Source organism: Sus scrofa, chromosome 15 (genome assembly GCF_000003025.6).
Source record: "Sus scrofa isolate TJ Tabasco breed Duroc chromosome 15, Sscrofa11.1, whole genome shotgun sequence".
Lineage (NCBI taxonomy): Eukaryota > Metazoa > Chordata > Mammalia > Artiodactyla > Suidae > Sus > Sus scrofa.
Genome location: NC_010457.5, coordinates 48,298,396 through 48,319,347, shown reverse-complemented (window position 1 = coordinate 48,319,347; position 20,952 = coordinate 48,298,396). Strand labels below are relative to the sequence as shown.

Below are 20,952 nucleotides of genomic sequence, written 5' to 3'. Positions count from 1 at the left end.
CTGTGGCAGTGGTGTAGGCCAGCAGCTGTAGCTCCAATTTGACCCCTAGCCTGGGAACCTCCATGTGCCACAGGTGTGGCCCTAAAAAGCAAAAAAAAGAGTCTACCTTCAATTCCTACCCCACAGTTTTGTTTTTAACTTTTTCTTATAGAAGCTTTTAAACATTTGTGAAAGTAGAGAGATTAGTATAATAAAACTCCCTGATACCCATCAGTCATCTTGAGCAATTCTCAGATTATTGCTAATCTTGTTTATTCTACACCCAATCACTTGCCACACTGTTATGAGAGTTTAAAAATATGTTTTAATATTTGTTTAGGACAGTTTTTTTTTTTTTTTTAAGGTCCACACCTGTGGAATGTGGAAATTCCCAGGCTAGGGGTCAAATTGGAGCTATAGCTGCAGGTCTGCGCCATAGCCACAGCAATGTTGGATCTGAGCCTTGTCTGCGACCACAGCACAATGCTGGATCCTTAACCCACTGAGAAGGCCAGGGGTCGAGCCCATGACCTTATGGGTAGTAGTTGGGTTTGTTTCCGCTGAGCCACAGTGGGAACTCCCCATTTAGGACAGTTTTAAGAGCAGGTTTGTATTCTAATTGAAGTGATCTGCTGTACTAGGAGAAATAAATGATTCATGAAAGTTCTTTACTAGGTAAGATCCGGAGCTATGTTGAAGGATTGGCCTTTTAATAGGGCCATAGACACTTCATTCATGCTTTCTGAATAGACGTGACAGATACTGTAGCTTGGTAGCTTTAGTAAGTAGGAAGATGGAATTTCTGTCTGATTGCTGTTTTTTTTTTTTTTTTTTTTTTTTTCCTCCCCATTTGAAAAATTTGGGGAATTCCCATTGTGGCTTAGCTGTGGTGTAGGTTGAAGACACAGTTAGGATCCCACATTGATGTGGCTGTGGTGTTGTAGGCTGGCAGTTGCAGCTCCAATTTGACCCCTAGCCTGGAAACTTCCATATGCCATGAGTGCAGCCCTAAAAAAACAACAACAAAAAAGTTTTTTTCTTATTGATGTATGGTTGATTTACAATGTTCTGCTGCTTAAAGTATGAGACGAAGTTGTCAGCTTAAAGTGATCGGTGGCAGAAGAGGATATTGAAGATTTGAGGGGACAGGTAAAAGAGAAGTGGTTGTTCTGGAGAGTGTGATGAACATACTGAGGAGGTGTGCTGTGGCTGCTAGGCAGTGCTGAATGTCTACTTGTGTAAAACCAGCAAGCTTGCGTTTCTCTCCGATGATACTTCGATGCAGTACAGATGTGGAGTCAGTGCATCATTGGGTTAGGTTTTTGCAGAGTGAGTACCTCTGTGGGAGAATGGCAAGGGGTTAATGTGTTGGGAACCTGAATGAGGAATGAGTGGGTGGGACGGTGGTATAAATATGGGGAGCTTTGGAGAATCTGTAGGAAAGACCAGAAACCAAGGTGGTTCTGGGCATTTAGATGTTAGTTCACCACTGTTGGGGCGAGTCAGCTTCAGTTCTTGACTTTGCATCTCTTTAATAAGATTCAAATGCTTTATAGAGATAAGTCAGTTAGTGAAATACCACTTACTGGGGGAGGGAGGGGAGGGCATTAATCAGGGAAATTTGTCCGTTTGAAAAATTTGATTGTTGGGGTCTAAAGTTTGCCCATAACATTTTCCTTTCATCTTGCTAGTTTCTGTATTGCTTTAGTTGCTATATTATGTAAAGGAGATGTTACTTGCCCAGCTTGTATAATGTCATGTGGAATAACTGCATGCTTTGAAAACAAAGTATTATGAAACTGGTAAGTAGTGCAGTTAAGATGGCGATAATTAAATTCTCAGTGACTACAGCTGCCAATGAATATCTTTGTAAAACTGTATTTATAGATTTGAAGATCCTGTTTAAGCTTTATTTTGTTATAAAGATTAAAGCAGAACATCTCAATTTATGTGGTAACAAATGTATGTATTAAAACAGCCTAAAATGTTTTGAGTTGATCTAGTCTCTTGTCAGAGTGTATTGGCTTACAGCAAATGATTGCACTAACTTTTTGAGTTGGAGTGGAAGGTTGTAGAGAATAATGCTGTAGCTAGGTTTTCTCCTTGGAGTGGTGATTAGAATGGTAATTATTCTACATCATTTCCTGTTACCAAGTTAGTTGTGGGCTGCCAGCAGAAGGCTTAGCCATAGCAGAAAACAGAGGAATATGAAAATTCTAGGGGTATGGCCAGGCAAAGAAATTGAGTTTTGAAGATGTGTTCGTTTGAAGTGAAGTTAGTCAAATATTACTTCAGATTCCAAAGTTGTTGAGATACTGCTCTTCTTAACAATGGCAAAGAAACTGTCATTGTGCTGAGCTAATTAAATTAGTAGTGATGGGGCTAGTGATTGGAGAGGGGTAAGGGAATTCAGTGTCTCTGGTTTTGCTAATTATCTTGCCATAGTAGATGTATTATTTATATATCATTTGTTATAATTGGCATAATGCGTAAGAGTAGTTAATTGTTTCGTCTTAGGGCAAGTGATTTACCATATCTACATCAGTTTAAATGAGTGATGTTATAGTGAGGTCCATTGCTTTTTGTCTATTGCCTTTTTTTTTTTTTTTTGATACTTATACCTGCCTCTATCAGTGTGTTAGGATTGATGTAAGGATGTTAGTAAAAGTGAACTCGTTCTCCTTTTTCTCCTTAGGAGCAGCCACCATACCCTAGCTACAATTCTAACTACTGGAATTCTCCTGCGAGACCTCGGGCTCCTTACCCAAGTACATATCCTGTGAGACCAGAAATGCAAGGCCAGGTATGTTCTAAAATTGACACAACTTTCTGAATTTTTTCTTAATGAGTCAATTTATTGAAGAACCTCTGAAGATTTCATAGTAAGGGTATGTGGGTTTTTGTTGTGTAATGGACTCCATCTTAATCATTTTAATGTTTTTTTGTTTGTTTGTTTGTTTTGTTTTTTGTTTTTTGTCTTTTTGCTTTTCTTGGGCCGCTCCTGCGGCATAAGGAGGTTCCCAGGCTAGGGGTCTAATCAGAGCTGTAGCCACGGGCCTACCGCCAGGGCCACAGCAGCTCGGGATCAGAGCCGCGTCTGCGACCTACACCACAGCTCACGGCAACGCCGGATCGTTAACCCACTGAGCAAGGCAGGGATCGAACCCGCAACCTCATGGTTCCTAGTCGGATTCGTTAACCACTGCGCCACCACAGGAACTCCCATTTTAATGTTTTTAGCTCAGAGATAAAGGAACTATCTAGGCCAATATTACCTATAGCAAAGGTAGCTGGAGACATGATAGATTATTTCTTAGGACCTGGAAACAACCAAACACAAAATGTACTTATTTTTAAAAATTTTACTTTTTTATGGAGATATAATTGACATATGACATTGTATTAGTTTCAGGTGTACAATAGGATGATTCAGTATTTGTATACTTTGCAAAATGATCACCTTAGCAAGTCTAGTTAACATATGTTACCATACATAATTAGAAATTTTTGTTTTCTTGTGATGAGAAGTTTTAAGATATACTCTTAGTAACTTTCAAATATGTAATACAGTAAGTAATTATAGTTACCATGCTATACATTATGGGCTGTGATTTATTTATCTTATAACTGGAAGTTTGTACCTTTTGACCACTTTTACTCATTCCTACATCCCTAACCCCTGCTCTATCTCTGGCAACCACCAGTCTGTTTTCTGTATATGTGAGTTGGCTTTTGCTTTTTAGATTGCACAGATAAATGAGATATAATGTTATTTGTCTATGTCTGACAAATTTCATTTAGCATAATGCCCGCAAGTTCCATCCATGTTGTTCAATGGCAAGAAGGCTTCTCTTTTATGGTTGAATAGTAGTCCATCGTACATGTGTACCACATTTTCTTCATCCATTCATCCAGTGATGGACACTTAGGATGTTTCCATGTCTTGGCTATTGTAAATAATGCTGCAGTAAACACGGGGGTAATGGGGATACAGATATCTCATAGAGTTAGTATTTTTTTGTGGGGGGCTGAGCGGGGCATGGACTCGAAGCATATGGAAGTTCTCAGGCTGGGAATCGAATTGGACCTGTAGCTGCCTGCATACACCACAGCCACAGCAACACCAGATCTAAGCTGCACACCGAAGCTCATGGAAACACCGACCTTAACTCACTGAGGAAGGCCAGGGATTAAACATGTGTCCTCATGGTTATTAGTGGGGTTTGTGACCTATGAGCCATGGTGGGAACTCCTAGAGGAGCTGCATTTAAACAGCCTTCAAAGAATTTGAATTTTAAATCCAAGTCAGAATTCTCTGTAAACTGATGATCTCTGCAGAATTAAATTTTCTGATCACCATCAACTAAATTAATATAATTCTCCTGATAGATTTCAAAGAATCAAATACTGTATTCAATTCTATTCTAATTTACTAGTGACATGGAGGCTGAAATAATGGAAATAAGTTTCTTTAAGGGGCTGACTTAATTCACCTTTTAAAAAGTCCCTTTTTTCCCTCATTAATTTGGTGATACAGTAATCCTTTAAGATTGATTTTGAGCCAGAAGAGTTCATTAAAGCTAGAACAAGATATGCTTATTTCCTTATGGAGAATACAAAAGTGATAGTTTTGGAAGTTCCCTTGAGGTGCAGCAGGTTAGGAATCTGGTGCTGCCGTAGCTGTGGTGTAGGTTGGATTTCTGGCCCGGGAACTTCCACATGCCATGGATGTGGCCAAAAAAAGGGAATTGATTTTTTTGTTTGTTTGTTTTTGCCTTTTCTAGGGCCGCTTCCCGTGGCATATGGAGGTTCCCAGGCTAGGGGTCTAATCGGAGCTGTAGCCATTGGCTTATGCCAGAGCCACAGCAACGTGGCATCTGAGCCGCATCTGTGACCTACACCACAGCTCACAGCAACGCTGGATCCTTAACCCACTGAGTGAGGCCAGGGATCGAACCCACAACCTCATGGTTCGGATTCATTAACCACTGAGCCATGACGGGAACTCTGGAATTGATTTGTTAATAATGATCATGTATATATGAACTTTAGGATAAGGTTGTTCAGAGATAGTGGAATGCAAAATAAAGGAAAAATATGTTACTTGGAGTTCTCTTCATGGCTCAGCAGTTAATGAACCTGACTAGGATCCATGAGGATGCCTGTTTGATCCCTGGCCTTGCTCAGTGCATTAAGGATCCAGCATTGCTGTGAGCTGTGGTGAAGGTTGCAGACTTGGCTCAGATCCCAAATTGTTGTGGCTGTGGCATAGGCTGGCAGCTGTAGCTCTGATTTGAGCCTAGGAGCTTCCATATGCTGCAGGTATGGCCCTAAAAAGCAAAAAAACCTGCAACATTTTACTGCTCATCACAAACTTCCATTTTATCATGTCATCCTCATTCCTGTGACTGAAATCAAGAAGCGGGCATGGAGTTCCTGTTGTGGCGCAGTGGAAACGAATCTGACTAGGAACCATGAGGTTGCGGGTTCGATCCCTGGCCTCTCTCAGTGGGTAGGGATCTAGCATTGCTGTGAGCTGGCCTGAGAAGCAGGCATTATTATTGCTTAGTGCTACCTGCTTGTGGTTTGGCCATGTATCATAAAATTCTTTTTTTTTTTTTTTTGTCTTTTAGGGCTGCACTAGTGGCATATGGAGGTTCCTTGGCTAGGGGTCCAATTGGAGCTGTAGCTGTGGCCTACGCCACAGCCATAGCAATGTGAGATCCAAGCCACGTCTACAACCTACACCACAGCTCATGGCAACGCTGGATCCTTAACCCACTGATCGAGGCCAAGGATCGAATCCAATCCTTGTAGACTGTAGTCGGGTTCGTTAACTGCTGAGCCACTACAGGAACTCCAAATTCACCTTTTAAAGGTACAGTTCAGTTGTTTTTAGTACATCCGCAAGATTGTGCAGCCGTCATCATTAATTCCAGAACATGTCCATCATCCTACATATAACTGTGTACCTATCATCCCATTCCTCCCTCTCCCCAGACCCTGGCAACCTCTAGTCTATCTTTTCTCGATGGGTTTGCCTACTCTGGACATATCATATAAAGGAATTATAAATATAAATATAAATTATAAATGGGTTCTTTTACTTAGCAAAATGTTCACCCATGTTGTGACATGTGTCAATACTTCACTCTTCTCTGTGGGCAAATAAGAGCCCATTCTCTCGATCTGCCATTTAGTTTTTTAGTGGGTATGAAGTGGTTTCTATCTCACTGGTTTTTTTTGTTTGTTTGTTTGTTTGTTTTTGTCTTTTTGCCATTTCTTTGGGCCACTCCCGCGGCATATGGAGGTTCCCAGGCTAAGGGTCGAATCAGAGCTGTAGCCACTGGCCTACGCCAGGGCCACAGCAACGCGGGATCCGAGCCGCGTCTGCGACCTACACCACAGCTCACGGCAATGCTGGATCGTCAACCCACTGAGCAAGGGCAGGGACCGAACACTCAACCTTATGGTTCCTAGTCGGATTTGTTAACCACTGCGCCATGATGGGAACTCCTATCTCACTGGTTTTAATTTGCACATCTCTGATGACTAATGATGTTGAGCATCTTCATGTGTTTATTAACCATTTGTATATCTTACTTGGAGAAATATCCAGATTCTTTACCCATTTTTAAATTGGGATATTTTAGCTTTTTATTGTTGATATAAGAGTTTTTTTTTTTTCCATTTTGGCTGCACCCAGCTTCATTTTTAAAAAAGTGAATAGTTTCACTCATTTGCTTTCTAGTCGCCGCCTTATGTTAGCCACGTGATCATTCTTCTTTTTGGTAGGTTTTTTAAATTTTAAAACATTCCAATTCAGAAACAGCTCTAATAAACAAGAGTGCATAATTTCATGCATTTCCCCCTGATCATGTGGAATTTACATTAATTTCTTTCTTTTTTTTTTTTTTTTTTTTTTTTTGTCTTTTTAGGGCCACACTCACAGCATATGGAAGTTCCCAGGCGAGGGGTCAAATCGGAGTTATAGCTGCCAGCCTACACCACAGCCACAGCAATGCCAGATCCTTAACCCACTGAGCAAGGCCAGAGATCGAACCCATGTCCTCATGGATCCTAGTTGGGTTTGTTACTGCTGAGCCATGGCGGGAACTCCCTACGTCTGTTTTTTTAGAAGCTGTTAATGTTGTGTGGGCCCAAGAGCAGTCCTCAAAGTTGATTAGCCAGCTTTGCTCAGGTTGATTTATGTGCTGTGCAGGTAGTGGGGACAGTCTTCAAACACAGCTTCACTCATTTTTCTGGAGCTTCATTCTTCAGCTGGTAGTAAGGATTATGAGAAGCATGTAGGATGGTTCATGGAGCAAGTTTGAATGGTGGTAAGTATACCAGCTCATACAGAAGATTTGGTCTCACCAGACTTTTATTTTTATTTATTTATTTTTTTTAGGGCTGCGCCTGTGGCATGTTGAAGTTCCCAGGCTAAGCATCAAACTGGAGCCCTAGCATCACCAGATCCAGGCCACGTCTGCAACCTATGCTGCAGCTCACAGGAACTCCAGATCCTTAACCCACTGAGTGGGGTCAAGGATTGAACCCGAATCTGCATCCTCATGGATACCAATTGGGTTTGTAACTCACTGAGCCACAATGGGAACTCCTCCTTTTTTTTTCCCCCCAAGGATCACCAGACTGTTGATGAGATTCAACAGTGAAGTATTTTCTGAGTTCTATAAAACTAAGTTTTCTTCTTATTTGCTTTTAAAGCCTTCATTTGCATCAAGGACTGCCCCAGAACTGTTTTCTTCCTCTTTGGCCCCTGTATCAGGGCTCTGAAACTGGGCCAGAAACTCCTTTATTTTCTTTGCTTTGCTGCCACGCTACTTTTCAGGAGACTTAAAAACTTTGAAACATTTCTGAACTGTGTTCATTAGCTTCATTCTCAGTCAACATTTATAGCAGCTGCAAGACTAATTAATACATGTTCTTCTAACTCCATGATCATTTGTAAATATCCATGTTGCATCTCTGATCCATTGACCCAGTGGGTACTTGGAAAAAGTATGATAAACACACAGGTTTTCTGGTAATGATTGTGGTGGGTTTTTGGCTTTTGTTTTTTTAAGTCCCCCACTTAGGTTGGGTCTGTTTGCTGTTTGATATTCATATACCAAATGGGAAAGGGAAGCTGTTGAACAGTGTGTTACTTTCTGGGTAAGAGACCTGATCACTTTTCTCCTCTTTGGATTCTGCCTTTATACAACAGCCTATCAATTGTAAAACCAGATTTTGGAAGAATTATTTCCCTTCTGTATAATCTTTAGTTTGCAATGAGACACCATATGGTATGACATTTTGGCTTTTGAATGCTGAGTCATATTTACATTTACCTCTAGAACAAGAGCAGCCCTTGGAATATTTTTGCGTTTTAAGAGACCGATCAAAATCTAGTCTCTTGATTTCTTCTGGAATCCAGAATGAGACTTCTACAGAAATTCAGTGATTGTCAAAGATTTTGTGTAATTCTTTTTGTAGTTCCTCAGTTTCAGATTTCCTCTGTTGCCATATGAACTGACATGTTTCAAATCACAGCTTGCTGTCCATGTTAAGTTTCCTTTTGTAAATTAGTCTACTTAGACAAAGATGGAAATAGCTGTGGTCCTAATAGCCCATCAGTTTCTAGACATACATGGAATTGCATGACTTTTCCCTTTTTTGGCCATGCCCATGGCATGCATAAATTCCTGAGCTAGGGATTGACCCCATTCCACAGCAGCTACAGTGCCAGATCCTTAACCCACTGGGCCACAAGAGAACTCTGAGGTTTATTTATTTATTTATTTATTTATTTATTTTGCCTTTTAGGGCCATACGTGTGGCATAGGGAAGTTCCCAGGCTAGGGGGTGAATTGGAGCTGCAGCTGCTGGCCTATGCCAAGCCACAACCACAGTCATGTGGGATCCGAGCCACGTCTGTGACCTACACCATAGCTCATGGCAACTCGGTATCCTGAGCCCACTGAGCAAGGCCAGGGGTTGAACCTGCATGCTCATGGATACTAGTCAGGTTTATAACCCACTGGGCCATAAGGGGAACACCATGACATTTTTATTTTTATTTTATGTTTTGGCTGTGGCATTCCCTGGCTTGATCTGGGATCTCAGTTCCCATACCAAGGATTGAATGCAAGCTGCAACAGTGAAAGCACTGAGTCCTAACCACTAGACCACCAGAGAGCCTCCCTTATGACATTTTTAATAGCACATTTTTTTTCTATAAAAAGTAATACAACTTTATGTAATTTTGTCTTTTGTCCTTTTTATAAAAGGGCTGCACCTGCGGCATATGGAGGTTCCCAGACTAGGGGTCTAATCAGAGCTGTAGCCACCGGCCTACGCCAGAGCCGCAGCAACACCAGATCTGGGCTGCATCTGCAACCTATACCACAGCTCCCGGATTCTTAACCCACTGAGCAAGGCCAGGGATCGAATCCGCAACCTCATGGTTCCTAGCCAGATGCGTTTCCGCTGCACCGCAATGGGAACTCCAAAAAGTAATACAACTTTATTACTAAACATTTGGGAAATAAGGAAAAGAGAGAACAAACACTAATTCTGTCATACTAATATTCTTATCTTGGTAAATTTGTTTTCAGCCTTTTCTCTATCATATTTGCACAATTTTAAACTTACTATACATACGCCTTTTCACTTATCGTCTGTACTTTTCATGTTATAGGGTAAAATAACAGGAACTCTTTTTGTAAGAAGGAAATTTTCAAACATACTAATTACATAAAGTAATGAGAATAGTGCATAATAATCCCCCACAAACCCATTATTCCACCTCAACAAATATCAGCACATGGCCATCATATTTTGTTTCTCTTGTGAACACTTAAGCATGTATCTTTAAGATATAAGAAGTCCTACTAAACTGAGGATTCTGGGTGTCAATAATAGTCTGGATAGGTGAGGTAAAACTGCGATAAGCAGAGTTCCCGCTGTGTTGCAGTGGCATTGGTGGCGTCTCTAGAGTGCTGGGATGCTTGTTTGATTCCCAGCTCGACATGGTGGGTTAAAGGATCTGGCGTTGCCACAGCTGCCACGTAGGTTGCAACTGAGGCTCAGATCTGATCCCTGGCCTGGAACTCCATATGCTGCAGGATGGCCAAAAAAGAAAAAACCAAAAATGAAACAAATTGCAGTAAGCAATATATGAGGAATCTGTCTCTGCTGTTATTATCTGGGAAGCAGAGTGGGATAGGACAAAGAACATGGGCTTGGAGTCAGACCTGGGTTCATTTCCTGACCTTGTCGTAATAATACTAACAATAATGATAATACAAATAATTACCAATTATTGAGCATACTGTGTGCCAGATACCATACTAAGGATTTTATATATGTCATATATAAATGTCATCTCATTTAATTTTCACAGTAACCTTGCAACATAGGTTTATGATCTCCATTTTCCTGGTGGAGAAACTAAAGTTGAGAGAAGGTAAACCCAAAGCCTGTGGTCAGGCTAGGTCTGTCTCTGTGTTCTTTTTTTCTTTTGTTGTATCATGGTTATTGTCTTCTATCTCCAGCCATTCTCCCAAGTTTCCTAGAACCCCCTGCCCATTTGGTAGAGGCAAGTCCTCTGCTATTAGATATGGTTGTTAGGTGCACTTGTGGAAATGGTCGAGAAGCACTGCTCTAAGGCCATTGGTTCATAATTCATCACCATATACTCTCCCATTGTTATGACACAGACTCTTCAGTAATAATCTGAACTTATGTATGTATATGATTATAATACAAAAGAATGCCTCAAAGATCAATTCGGTAGTTCATGTTTTCATTGGTTACTGATTTCCTTTCTCAAAGTTTTCAGAGTGAGGGCATTTAGCTCTTCTACTCATTCGTCTTTTTTTTTTTTTTTTTTTTTTCCTCCCAACATTGCCTTTTTACAGAATTTGAATTCTTATACAAATGGAGCATATGGCCCACCATACCCCACTGGCCCTGGCACAAACCCTGCCTCCTACTCCGGGGCTTATTACACACCCGGGTATGCTCAGACCAGTTACTCCACAGAGGTTCCAAGCACTTACCGTTCACCTGGCAACAGCCCAACCCCAGTGTCCCGTTGGATGTATCCCCAGCAGGACTGTCAGACTGAAGCACCCCCTCTTAGGGGGCAGGTTTCAGGATATCCTGCTTCACAGGTGAGCATGTTTCTGTGGTGGTTTTATTTGTTAGTATGAATGAATGGTACCAAGTTTATTTCTCTGTTTACCTCAAGAGGTGAGGTTTATATTTTTTTTAATATTCTGTGAATGATCCCATGTTTTTCTCTGTTCACTTCAAGGAGAGTTCTAATATGTATTTGTGCTTCCTTATAGCACATGGATCCATTTATTTATAGTATCTGTGGGCAGACCTTGAATTTAGGTCCTATTCCTTCTGAGTTTGATCATCAGCAGATCTGCCCCTGGTAGCTTTGGAACCTGGCCTTTTTAGGCTTGGAGAAATTATTGCACCTAGTTAGAGATGCTACAGGTTAGCCCAGTAACAGCAAAAATGTACTCCGTTAAGCAGAGAAGAAGCATCTCAGAATCTATTTACACTAGAACATTTTCTTTAAAGTGCTTTTTAGCAGTGACCAGCCTATTTCCTTCCTCTCAATCCAGAACCCTGGAATGAGCGTGCCCCACTACCCTTATGGGGATGGTAACCGTAGTGTTCCACAACCAGGACCCACCGTGCGACCACAGGAGGACGCATGGGCCCCTCCTGGCACTTATGGAGTGGGAACCCGCTACCCATGGCCTGCAGCCTCGCCCTCAGCACCACCTGGGAGTCTCTATGTGAGCGAAAGTGCTTCGTCATGGCCTAGCAGTGGCTCTCCTCAGCCACCTCCTTCACCACCACCCCCGCAGCCCAAGGTAGGAGACCTTCTGAACATTGGTCTTCTGATGTTTGGGTAACAAGGAGCACAACGTGGAATTTGTCTGCATTGGTCTGTGTTAAATGAGGACTAATTTCAAAAAGTTGGTGGCTACTACCCTATAGCTTTACGTAGCCCAGTTTCCTTTTTTAAAAAAATTTTATTCAAGACTTTATTTTTTAGAGGAGTATTAGGTTCACATCTATTTTTAAAAGACATTCCTTTACTATGTGTTGTAATGCTATCTGTTAAACAAAATCAAAGACTGGATTTTATTACCTCAGTCTCCAGACAGAAGGCAAAACCAGTATGAAATTGCATGGTTTCATTAAGCCATAGACTCAGACAGCGTTTGCCTGTGGCTAGGTTCCTTTTCAAGATTTGTCTTAAGGGTTTCTCACTTTAGGGGAAAAAACTATCTATTTCCTATTTATTAAGTCACTGGACGGATTGTGAGGTAGTAAGGATAGATTATGAGGTCTTCATGATGATGACCTGCCTGAGGATAGATTCTAGCCTTTATGCTCAGGAATTATCTGCCTCTTGTCTTTTTAGGGCTGTGTTTTTCTCAAAATGATTAAGGAGGGCTTAAGAGTTTTATTGGTGGGTAATCTTTTCATCTACCTAGCTGGTCAGATAAAAGATGTGGGCTAACAAATATGATAGATTCCCATTAAAACAGCTTTTTTCCCCTCTTTGCTCTTCTGCTCCAAGGATTCCTCATACCCCTATAGCCAATCAGATCAAGGCATGAGCCGGCACAGCTTTCCTTGCAGTGTCCATCAGTACGAGTCCTCGGGAACAATGAACAGTGATGATTCAGAGCTTTTGGATTCCCAAGTCCAGTACAGTGCCGAGCCTCAGCTGTATGGTCATGCCAGCAATGAACATCCCAGCAATCAAGATCCGAGTAATAATCTTCCTGACGAGTGTTTATCTTCAGATGAAGGGACTCCCCCAAGTATTAAAAAAATCATACATGTGCTGGAGAAGGTCCAATATCTTGAGCAAGAAGTAGAAGAGTTCGTAGGAAAAAAGACAGACAAAGCATACTGGCTTCTGGAGGAAATGCTAACCAAGGAACTTTTGGAACTGGATTCAGTTGAAACTGGGGGCCAGGACACTGTCCGGCAGGCCAGGAAAGAGGCTGTTTGTAAAATCCAGGCCATACTGGAAAAATTGGAAAAAAAAGGATTATGAAGGGATTTAGAACAAAGGGGAAGCCTGTTACTAACTTGACCAAAGAACTCTTGATTTTGGTTAATTACCCTCGTTTTGAAATGCCTGTTGATGACAAGAAGCAATACATTCCAATTTCGTTCGCTATAAAACTTGAAAAACTGGTAAAGGACTTGGAAGAAAAGTTGGATTATGGGTTGTTTTCAATTTTCAGACCAATGAATGTAATAGGAAACTATGGCATTATCAATATTGTCAAGTAGACTCACCCCTTAAGAAATGTATGGGTATCTGCAAGCTGCTTCTTATCAGCAGGAGGGAAATACACTTTATGTAACAGGCTTATCAGAAACCTACCAGATAAGACTGGATACTATCTGAGACAAACAAGCTCTGTTTTTTTTTTAAACGTCTGGATTACTTGTCACATTTTTGTACATCGTGACGGCTTTCAACATACACTTTACGTGTAAATTACAGCTTGGACTTTAGCTTTCTTGGACCTCTGTTTTGTTTTGTTACTTGCAGTTCACAAATATAGTACTATTCTCTACTTCTTGGTACATTTTGTAGTAATATGTTTAATATAATTACTCAGGAGACTGTATTGACAGCCAGAGAGTATGGCAGTTCTGGTTGAATTTTTATCTTTTCACCACTTGAGTATATTGCAATGTGTAGTGAGTTCCTGAGGTAGAGTGTCTCCTTTTTTGTATAGATCATTAGGTTAGAGTTTTACCACTTCTGCTTTTCATGTTATTTTTGGAAGGTTAATTTGGTTAAAATGGCATGGGTATAGAAATGAAAATGTGGCCATTTTACTTTTTGCTTTTTTAATGGTATTTGGATGAAGATCCACTTTAAACTCCACCCCACCCCCCATCTTTTTACTATAGCTGTTTCCATATGGAGCAACATGCTAAATACAAATGAAAAATTAAATGCCACAGCAAGTAGAAATAATAATTGCAAAAGTAATAAATACAACCGTTTGGGAATGCTCTTCTCCATCTAGAATATTAACTTCACCATCAGGACCCCTATGGGCAGATTTCAGCTCAGTTTATAGTAAGAAACAATGTGGGTAAAAGAGGATTCATGCTCAGGGAATGAATCAGCAGCCATAGCTAGAGTGAGAAATTATGTTCAGCTTTTGAAAGGTAGACCTGATGTTTATCTTTATTCCCTTGGAATAAATTGCATAGACAGTATTGCCTGTTTTTTTTTTTTTTTTTTAAAAGATGTTTACCACCGCTAATAACAGTCACATTAGAGTCAGATTTAAGGAAGGGATAATGAAAGATCTTAGCTGGGTTTGCTTTGGTAGCCCTATGCTACCACATAGAAGTGACTTAGGTAAGTTGCTTTTTACATCTGAAGTGGGTTCCAGTACACAATATCTATTATTGCAAAAACTGTTATTTCTTAATAAGATAGCCAACTGATAATTTTTTTTTCTTCACTGCCAGGCCTATTAATAAAATAAATCTATTAGCCCTTCCCTCTCCTTATAAACAACACCAATACAATCATATTATATGATGAGAAGAAATGGTCGGGTCATGTGGTTGGTAGAAGTGATTTTATGAGATAATTTGGTGACAGTTTTTTTGTCTTTTTTTTTTTTTTTTTTTTTTTTGTCCTTTTAGGGCCACTCCTGTGGCATATGGAAGTTCCCAGGCTAGGGGTCTAATCGGAGCTGTTGCTGCCGGCCTACGCCAGAGCCACAGCCACACCAGATCCAAGCTGTGTCAGCTCATGGCAACGCCAGATCCTTAATCCACTGATCGAGGCCATAGATCGAACCTGCAGCTTCATGGTTCCTAGTCAGATTTGTTCCCGCTGCACCACGATGGGAACTCCGTGGTGACAGTTTTATTCTAGGATTTTAAATTTTGGCCTAATAGAGGAATGTTTAAAAGTAAGCTTTTCTATGAAAATTTAAAAGTACTTGAAACTAAATATTTGGAAGGGGAAGAACCTTAAAACTAAGTTAGCAACCAGTGAGACAGTGACTAATTCAGGAGAGAAAACTGCTCTTTAACTGAGTGCCCCAGATACCAGTTTCCCTGGAGTCTTAACGTTATTTTCCTTGAAGTCTAAATAACATGTTAGACACATATATTCATATATATGTATGTTTTAAATTTTTAACAGTTATGTTTTAAATTTTGAGAATTTTAACTCTCCTGAAGTGTTGTAAAAACAACACTCTCCTGAACTGTTGTAAAAACAGTTCGTTTATACCCTTCAGTCACCATCCCCTTATATTAACATCTTACATAATTGTAGAACGTTTGCCAAGTTAAGAAAGTTGCCTTGATACAATGCTATTAACTAGAGAGTTTTGAAAGTAGAGATTTTCGTAATCTTTTCACTAAGGTCCTTCACTGTCTGGGGATCCAGTCTAGGACCCTGTCTTGCATTCCACTGTCATGGCTTCAAAGTGTGACGTTGTGTCATGACCCCTGATGTGGTAATGAACTATTGGTGTTGTTTACCTTAATACCACCTAAGGTGGTGTCTCCTAGGCCTCTTGGTTGTAAACTTGCTGTGTTTTCCTTTGTAATGACTGAGTGTTTGCCAGAAATAATTCGAGCTATGCAAATGTCCTATTTGTGCTTAAACTTACCCACTCATTTTTCTATCCACTGGCAGACCTTGCTGGTGTCAGTTACTACTGTGGTGTTCCTGTGGTGGCTTTCTCTTTCTCTCATTCCTTCTACATTTATTCATTGGACTTCTGTGAGGAAGGGCTGTTGCTTCTGGGTTTATATTTTTAATTATAGTAAGACATTCAGGATAAGTACAAACTTAGAACTTAAAGGTATAAACCATGTTAAAATGATTCCAGATGCTAATATCAAGGAAAGAAAAACTAAATTGGCAGCCTGTTCCAGAAAAAAATAGTGAACTTAAAAAGGAAAATAGTATTCTTTTTTTTTTTTTTTTTGTGTATTTGGTTGTTTTTGACAGTATCGATTCCAGACTGAATTAAAAAATTATTATTATTATTATTATTATTTATTATTTTGGCCATGCCCATGGCACATAGATGTTCCTGGCCAGGGAGTAAACCCGTGCCACAGCAGTGATAACGCTGGATCCTTAATTCGCTAGGCCACCAGGAAGCTCCCATAAAATGTTTTGATATTTCACATCTGGACTTTTAAAAAGTGTCTATATTTATATTACTTTGGGGATAATTTTTGTCAAAATTGTAAATACGATTATCTAGATCTGGCATGTTAGACACAACTAAGTTTTCTTTATAGTTCCATATTGTTCCAAATATAAATGCCAATATAAATACTGAGACAAATAAGTTCTAATGAAGTATCAGCAGAATGGGCTATGCTGATTGCTACATTGTTGGTGGAGAATTCTTTTAAATGCTTTTAAAAATAGGGTTGGGAGTTCCTGTTGTTACTCAGCGGCTTAAGAACCTACTAGTATCCATGAGGATGAGGGTTCAATGTCTGGCTCAGTCAGTTAAGGATCTGGCGCTGCCACAAGCTGTGGTGTAGATCACAGATGTGGCTTGGACCTGGCATTGCTGTAGCTGCCGCTGTGGCTTAGGCCAGCAGCTCCTGCTCCAATTCAACCCCTAGCCAGGGAACTTCCATATCCCTTGGGTGTGGCCCTAAAAAGAAATAAAAATAGGGTTTTGAAAACGGTTCTTTAGTTGGTTAATATAATACCTTTAGAAGTAGGCAGTTCTTTTTGTTTTAAAGTTGAAGAGTATAGATTAAATTGGCATTAAAAAAGTTTGAGGGGGGATAGAAACTTGATGACTGAAGTTTTTCTTTTTCTTTTTTTGTCTTTTCTAGGGCCGCACCCGCGGCATATGGATGTTCCCAGGCTAGTAGTCTAATCAGAGGTGTAGCCGCCGGCCTACGCCAGAGCCACAGCAACTCGGGATCCGAGCCATGTCTTCGACCTACACCACAGCTCACGGCAACGCTGGATCCCCAACCCACTGAGCGAGGCCAGGGATCAAACCCGCAACCTCATGGTTACTAGTCAGGTTCATTAACCACTGAGCCATGATGGGAACTCCTGAAGTATTTCTTTTTCATCTTTTTTTCTTTTTAAAAAAGTTACAGGTTTAGAGACTCAATTCTCTGGAACTGAGGAATTTAAAGAGTCAGTTCTACAAAAAGGAGCATGTTTCTGTTCCACTCCCATTTTTCCTTCTACAAAAGTAACCCCTTTCAAGTTGAATTTAAAAAAAAATTATCTCTAGTTTTAAAAATAACGTAATTGTATTGCTTCTTCTTGATTTATCAATTTTAGCTCATTTATGCTGATTTTCTGTTGTAGAGGAGGAAGATTAGGTCTGTTTCTCTGCCTCTACCAGCCCTCACCCCTCCAGTTTCTCCATCCAGTTATATGGTAATTCTGTTGTCAGTGACTAGACCATGTAAATGCTAACCAGAGCTCAGTCATACGGTAGACTGTGGTTACTTTCTCTTCCTGAACAACTCCTGGTTCTCCCTGGAGGGAATCATTTGTGTTATGTATTGTATTTGCTTATGTACTCATGACTCACTTGACCTCAGACCCTCCATCATTTGTCTGAATCTTCTCTTGAGATGCTGAGACTCCTGAGGAAGCTGTCCTGGCACCTTCTGACTGGAGAGCACGTTAGATCCTGGCGTGGTGTGGACTTTCATTCCAGGGGTTCTTTCCGCCTCCTTTGTTGGATTCTTCCGTCCTTCTCTTTCTTAGTTTATTCCCTCATTTTGGTAGAGCATGTTCTCCAGTAGCTTCCTGGAAAAGGGTGCATAGGAAATCACTTTTTTACATCTTGCGTATTTGAAAGTTTTCATGATCCTTTGTTTATTACTTGATTTTTCTTCTTGGAAGCTTGTAGGATATTTTTGTCTTCTCTGTTCTAAAATTTCCTTTCAGGATAATGATGGTGTGCATCTGTTTTTGTTCATTTTTCTGGGCACATTTATTCTGGAAACTCCTTCCCTTAAGTCCTTTAACATTTTCTTGGTTTCATTTGTTTGTTTTCCCCCTCGGCTACCTAATCTCTATTACATCTTTCTAGAGTTCCTGCTGTTTCTGTTATAGACATTTTAGACTGAGTCTTCGATATACTCATTTTTTCACCTTTATTTTTTGCCTTTTTGTTGAACTTTGTGGGAGATTTACTCATCTAGATCTTCCAGTTCTCCATTGACTTTTACATTTCTCTTTTAATTTCTAGGATTTTTGTTGTTCTCTGTGTTTTCTGTGAGACTCTGCTCTTGTTTGTGGTTTTAGCATCTTATATCTTTGAGGATATTTGTGATAATTTCTTTTTTTCTTCAGTAATGGATTGCCTCCAAAGTTGTTCTTTCCTTTCTTTTTTTTGATCTCAATCATGTTAGAGATATTTTTTCAGATGTCTGTTTGTTCTTGGTTGTGTTTTTTATGGTATTATTATACGGGAGCTCCCAAATTGCTTCTATAAAATGCTTCCTGACTATTCTGTTTATTATTTTTTCATAATCTTTCTTGGAGGGGCTAGTTTAAGTTGAAATTGGGGAGGATTATCTGGATAAATTTTTACTCCCCTGTGAAGACAGGAGGGTTTTGTACTCTGTGTAGTTTTCCTCACCAGGATTGGTGGGCAGTAGCACATTTGTTGTAATAAAATGTGAGGCAGAGGAGACGTGAGCTGCTGAGAAGGGAAAATTTAGGGATTTCTGAGATCAGAACACATCTTCTCTTAGCCAACCCTTAAATGTTCTTTTATTTTGCAGTATGTATATTTTATCCTGGTAAACTAATACCAAGGGTAGTACTGCCAGAGAAAATATAGGACTCTCGGTTACATTTAAATTTCAGATAGACAACAAATCAGGTTTTAGTATCAATATGTTCCAAATATTGCATGGGACATAATGCTACTAAAAATGACTGCTTTCCTGAAATTCAAAATAACCGGGAGTAAACAGCCTACAGTCTCTGTGGGGGATTGGTTCTAGGATCCCCCATGGGTACCAAAACCTGTGGATGCTCAATCCTTTATATGAAGTGGTGTATTGTTTGAAGATAACCTATGCACATCCTCCCTATACTTTAAGTCATCTCTAGATTAGTTGTAATACCTAATACAATGTAAATTGCTATGTAAATAGTTGCAAATAAAATGTAAATGCTATGTAAATAGTTGCTGGGTGTGGAGCAAATTCAGTTTTGCATTTTGGAACTTTCTGAAGTTTTTATTTTTTCTTTTCAAATTTTGCTTGAACCTGTGGATGTGGAACCCATGGATAGGAGTGCCAACTATATTGTATTTTTTAATTAAAGTTATATTTTGAGATCATTGTAAATTCACATGCAGTTTTATGAAATATCACGGAGCTTTCCTGTACCCTTCACCCAGTTTCCTCGAGTGGTAACATCTTGCCAAACTTTACTGCAATGTCACAACCAGGATTGACATCAATACAGCCAAGATAAAGAGCAGTTCCATCACCACAACTCTTCCTCCTGTTGACCTTTCACAGCCACGTCTGCTTCTCCTTTCCCACCAGACTAAACCCCTGGCGACCACTAATCTGTTCTCCTTTTCTAAACTTTGTCATTTTGAGAATGTTATATAAATAAAATTGTACAGTATGTAACCACTAGAGATTGGCTTTTTTCCCACTCAGCCTAATTCTCTCAACATTCATCCAAATTGTTTCCTGTATCAGTAGCTCTTTTTTATTGCTAAGTAGTAGTCTATGATATGGATGTACCACAGTTTGTTCAAACATTCACCTGTTGGAGGATATCTGGGTTGTTTCTAGTTTGGGGCTATTATAAATAAAGCTGCTAAGTACATTCATGTACATGTTTTTGTGTGGACATAGTTTTCATTTCTTTGGGATAAATGCCCAGGAGTGCAGTTCTGGATCATATGATACTTGCCATGTTTAATTTTTTAGGAAACTACCAAACTTTCCTAGAGAGACTTACCATTTTACATTCCCACTAGTAAAGTATGAGTTTCCTTACACCCTTGCTAGTATTTGGTGTTGTCACTTTCTTAAACTTAATTTTTTTTTTGGCCAAGGCATGCAGAAATTCTTAGGCTAGGATCAAATCAGCAGTGACAATGCCAAACCCTTAACCCACTGAGCCACCAGGGAACTCCAGTATTTTTTATTTATTTATTTATTTATTTTTATATAATTTATTTTATTTTATTTTTTATTTTTTGGTCTTTTTTTGCTATTTCTTGGGCCGCTCCCGCGGCATATGGAGGTTCCCAGGCTAGGGGTCGAATCGGAGCTGTAGCCACTGGCCCACACCAGAGCCACAGCAACGCAGGATCTGAGCCGCGTCTGCAACCTACACCACAGCTCACGGCAACGCCGGATCCTTAACCCACTGAGCAAGGGCAGGGACCGAACCCGCAACCTCATGGTTCCTAGTCGGATTCCTTAACCACTGCGCCACGACGGGAACTCCCAGTATTTTTTATTTTAACCATTTTGATGGTATGTAGTGGTATCCCATTGTGCTTTAATTTGCATTTCCTTAATGGTTAATGATGTTGAACATCTTTTCATGTGCTTATTTTCTATCTGTAAATTCTCTGTGAGATGTCTGTGCGTGTCTTTTGCCCATTCTCTAACAGGATTTATTTTAATAAACTTCATATTTTAGAATAATTTAGATTTACAGAAAATTGTAATACTAAGAATTACCACATAACCCACACCCTGTTATTGATGCCTTAAATGAGTGTTGTACACTTGTCACAGTTAATGTATCGATACTGATAGATTCTTATTAACTGAAAGTACATACTTTATTCAGATTTCCTTTATTTTTACCTAACACACTGTTTTCCTCTTCCAGGATCCCATTTAGTCATCACATCTTTTGTGGAGGGGCATATAGAGGTT

At 39.9% G+C, this 20,952-nt stretch overlaps 1 protein-coding gene across 1 annotated transcript in view; it reads left to right on the top strand.

The window, feature by feature from the left end:
- BAG4 (BCL2 associated athanogene 4) overlaps nt 1–19,892 on the top strand; it is a 49,355-nt gene extending 29,463 nt beyond the window's left edge. Inside the window, exons 2-5 of the mRNA XM_013984080.2 lie at nt 2,675–2,782; nt 10,902–11,156; nt 11,622–11,876; nt 12,593–19,892. Coding sequence (XP_013839534.2) covers nt 2,675–2,782; nt 10,902–11,156; nt 11,622–11,876; nt 12,593–13,078 — 1,104 coding nt within the window. The 3' untranslated portion in view covers nt 13,079–19,892. The remainder of the gene's footprint in view (nt 1–2,674; nt 2,783–10,901; nt 11,157–11,621; nt 11,877–12,592) is intronic.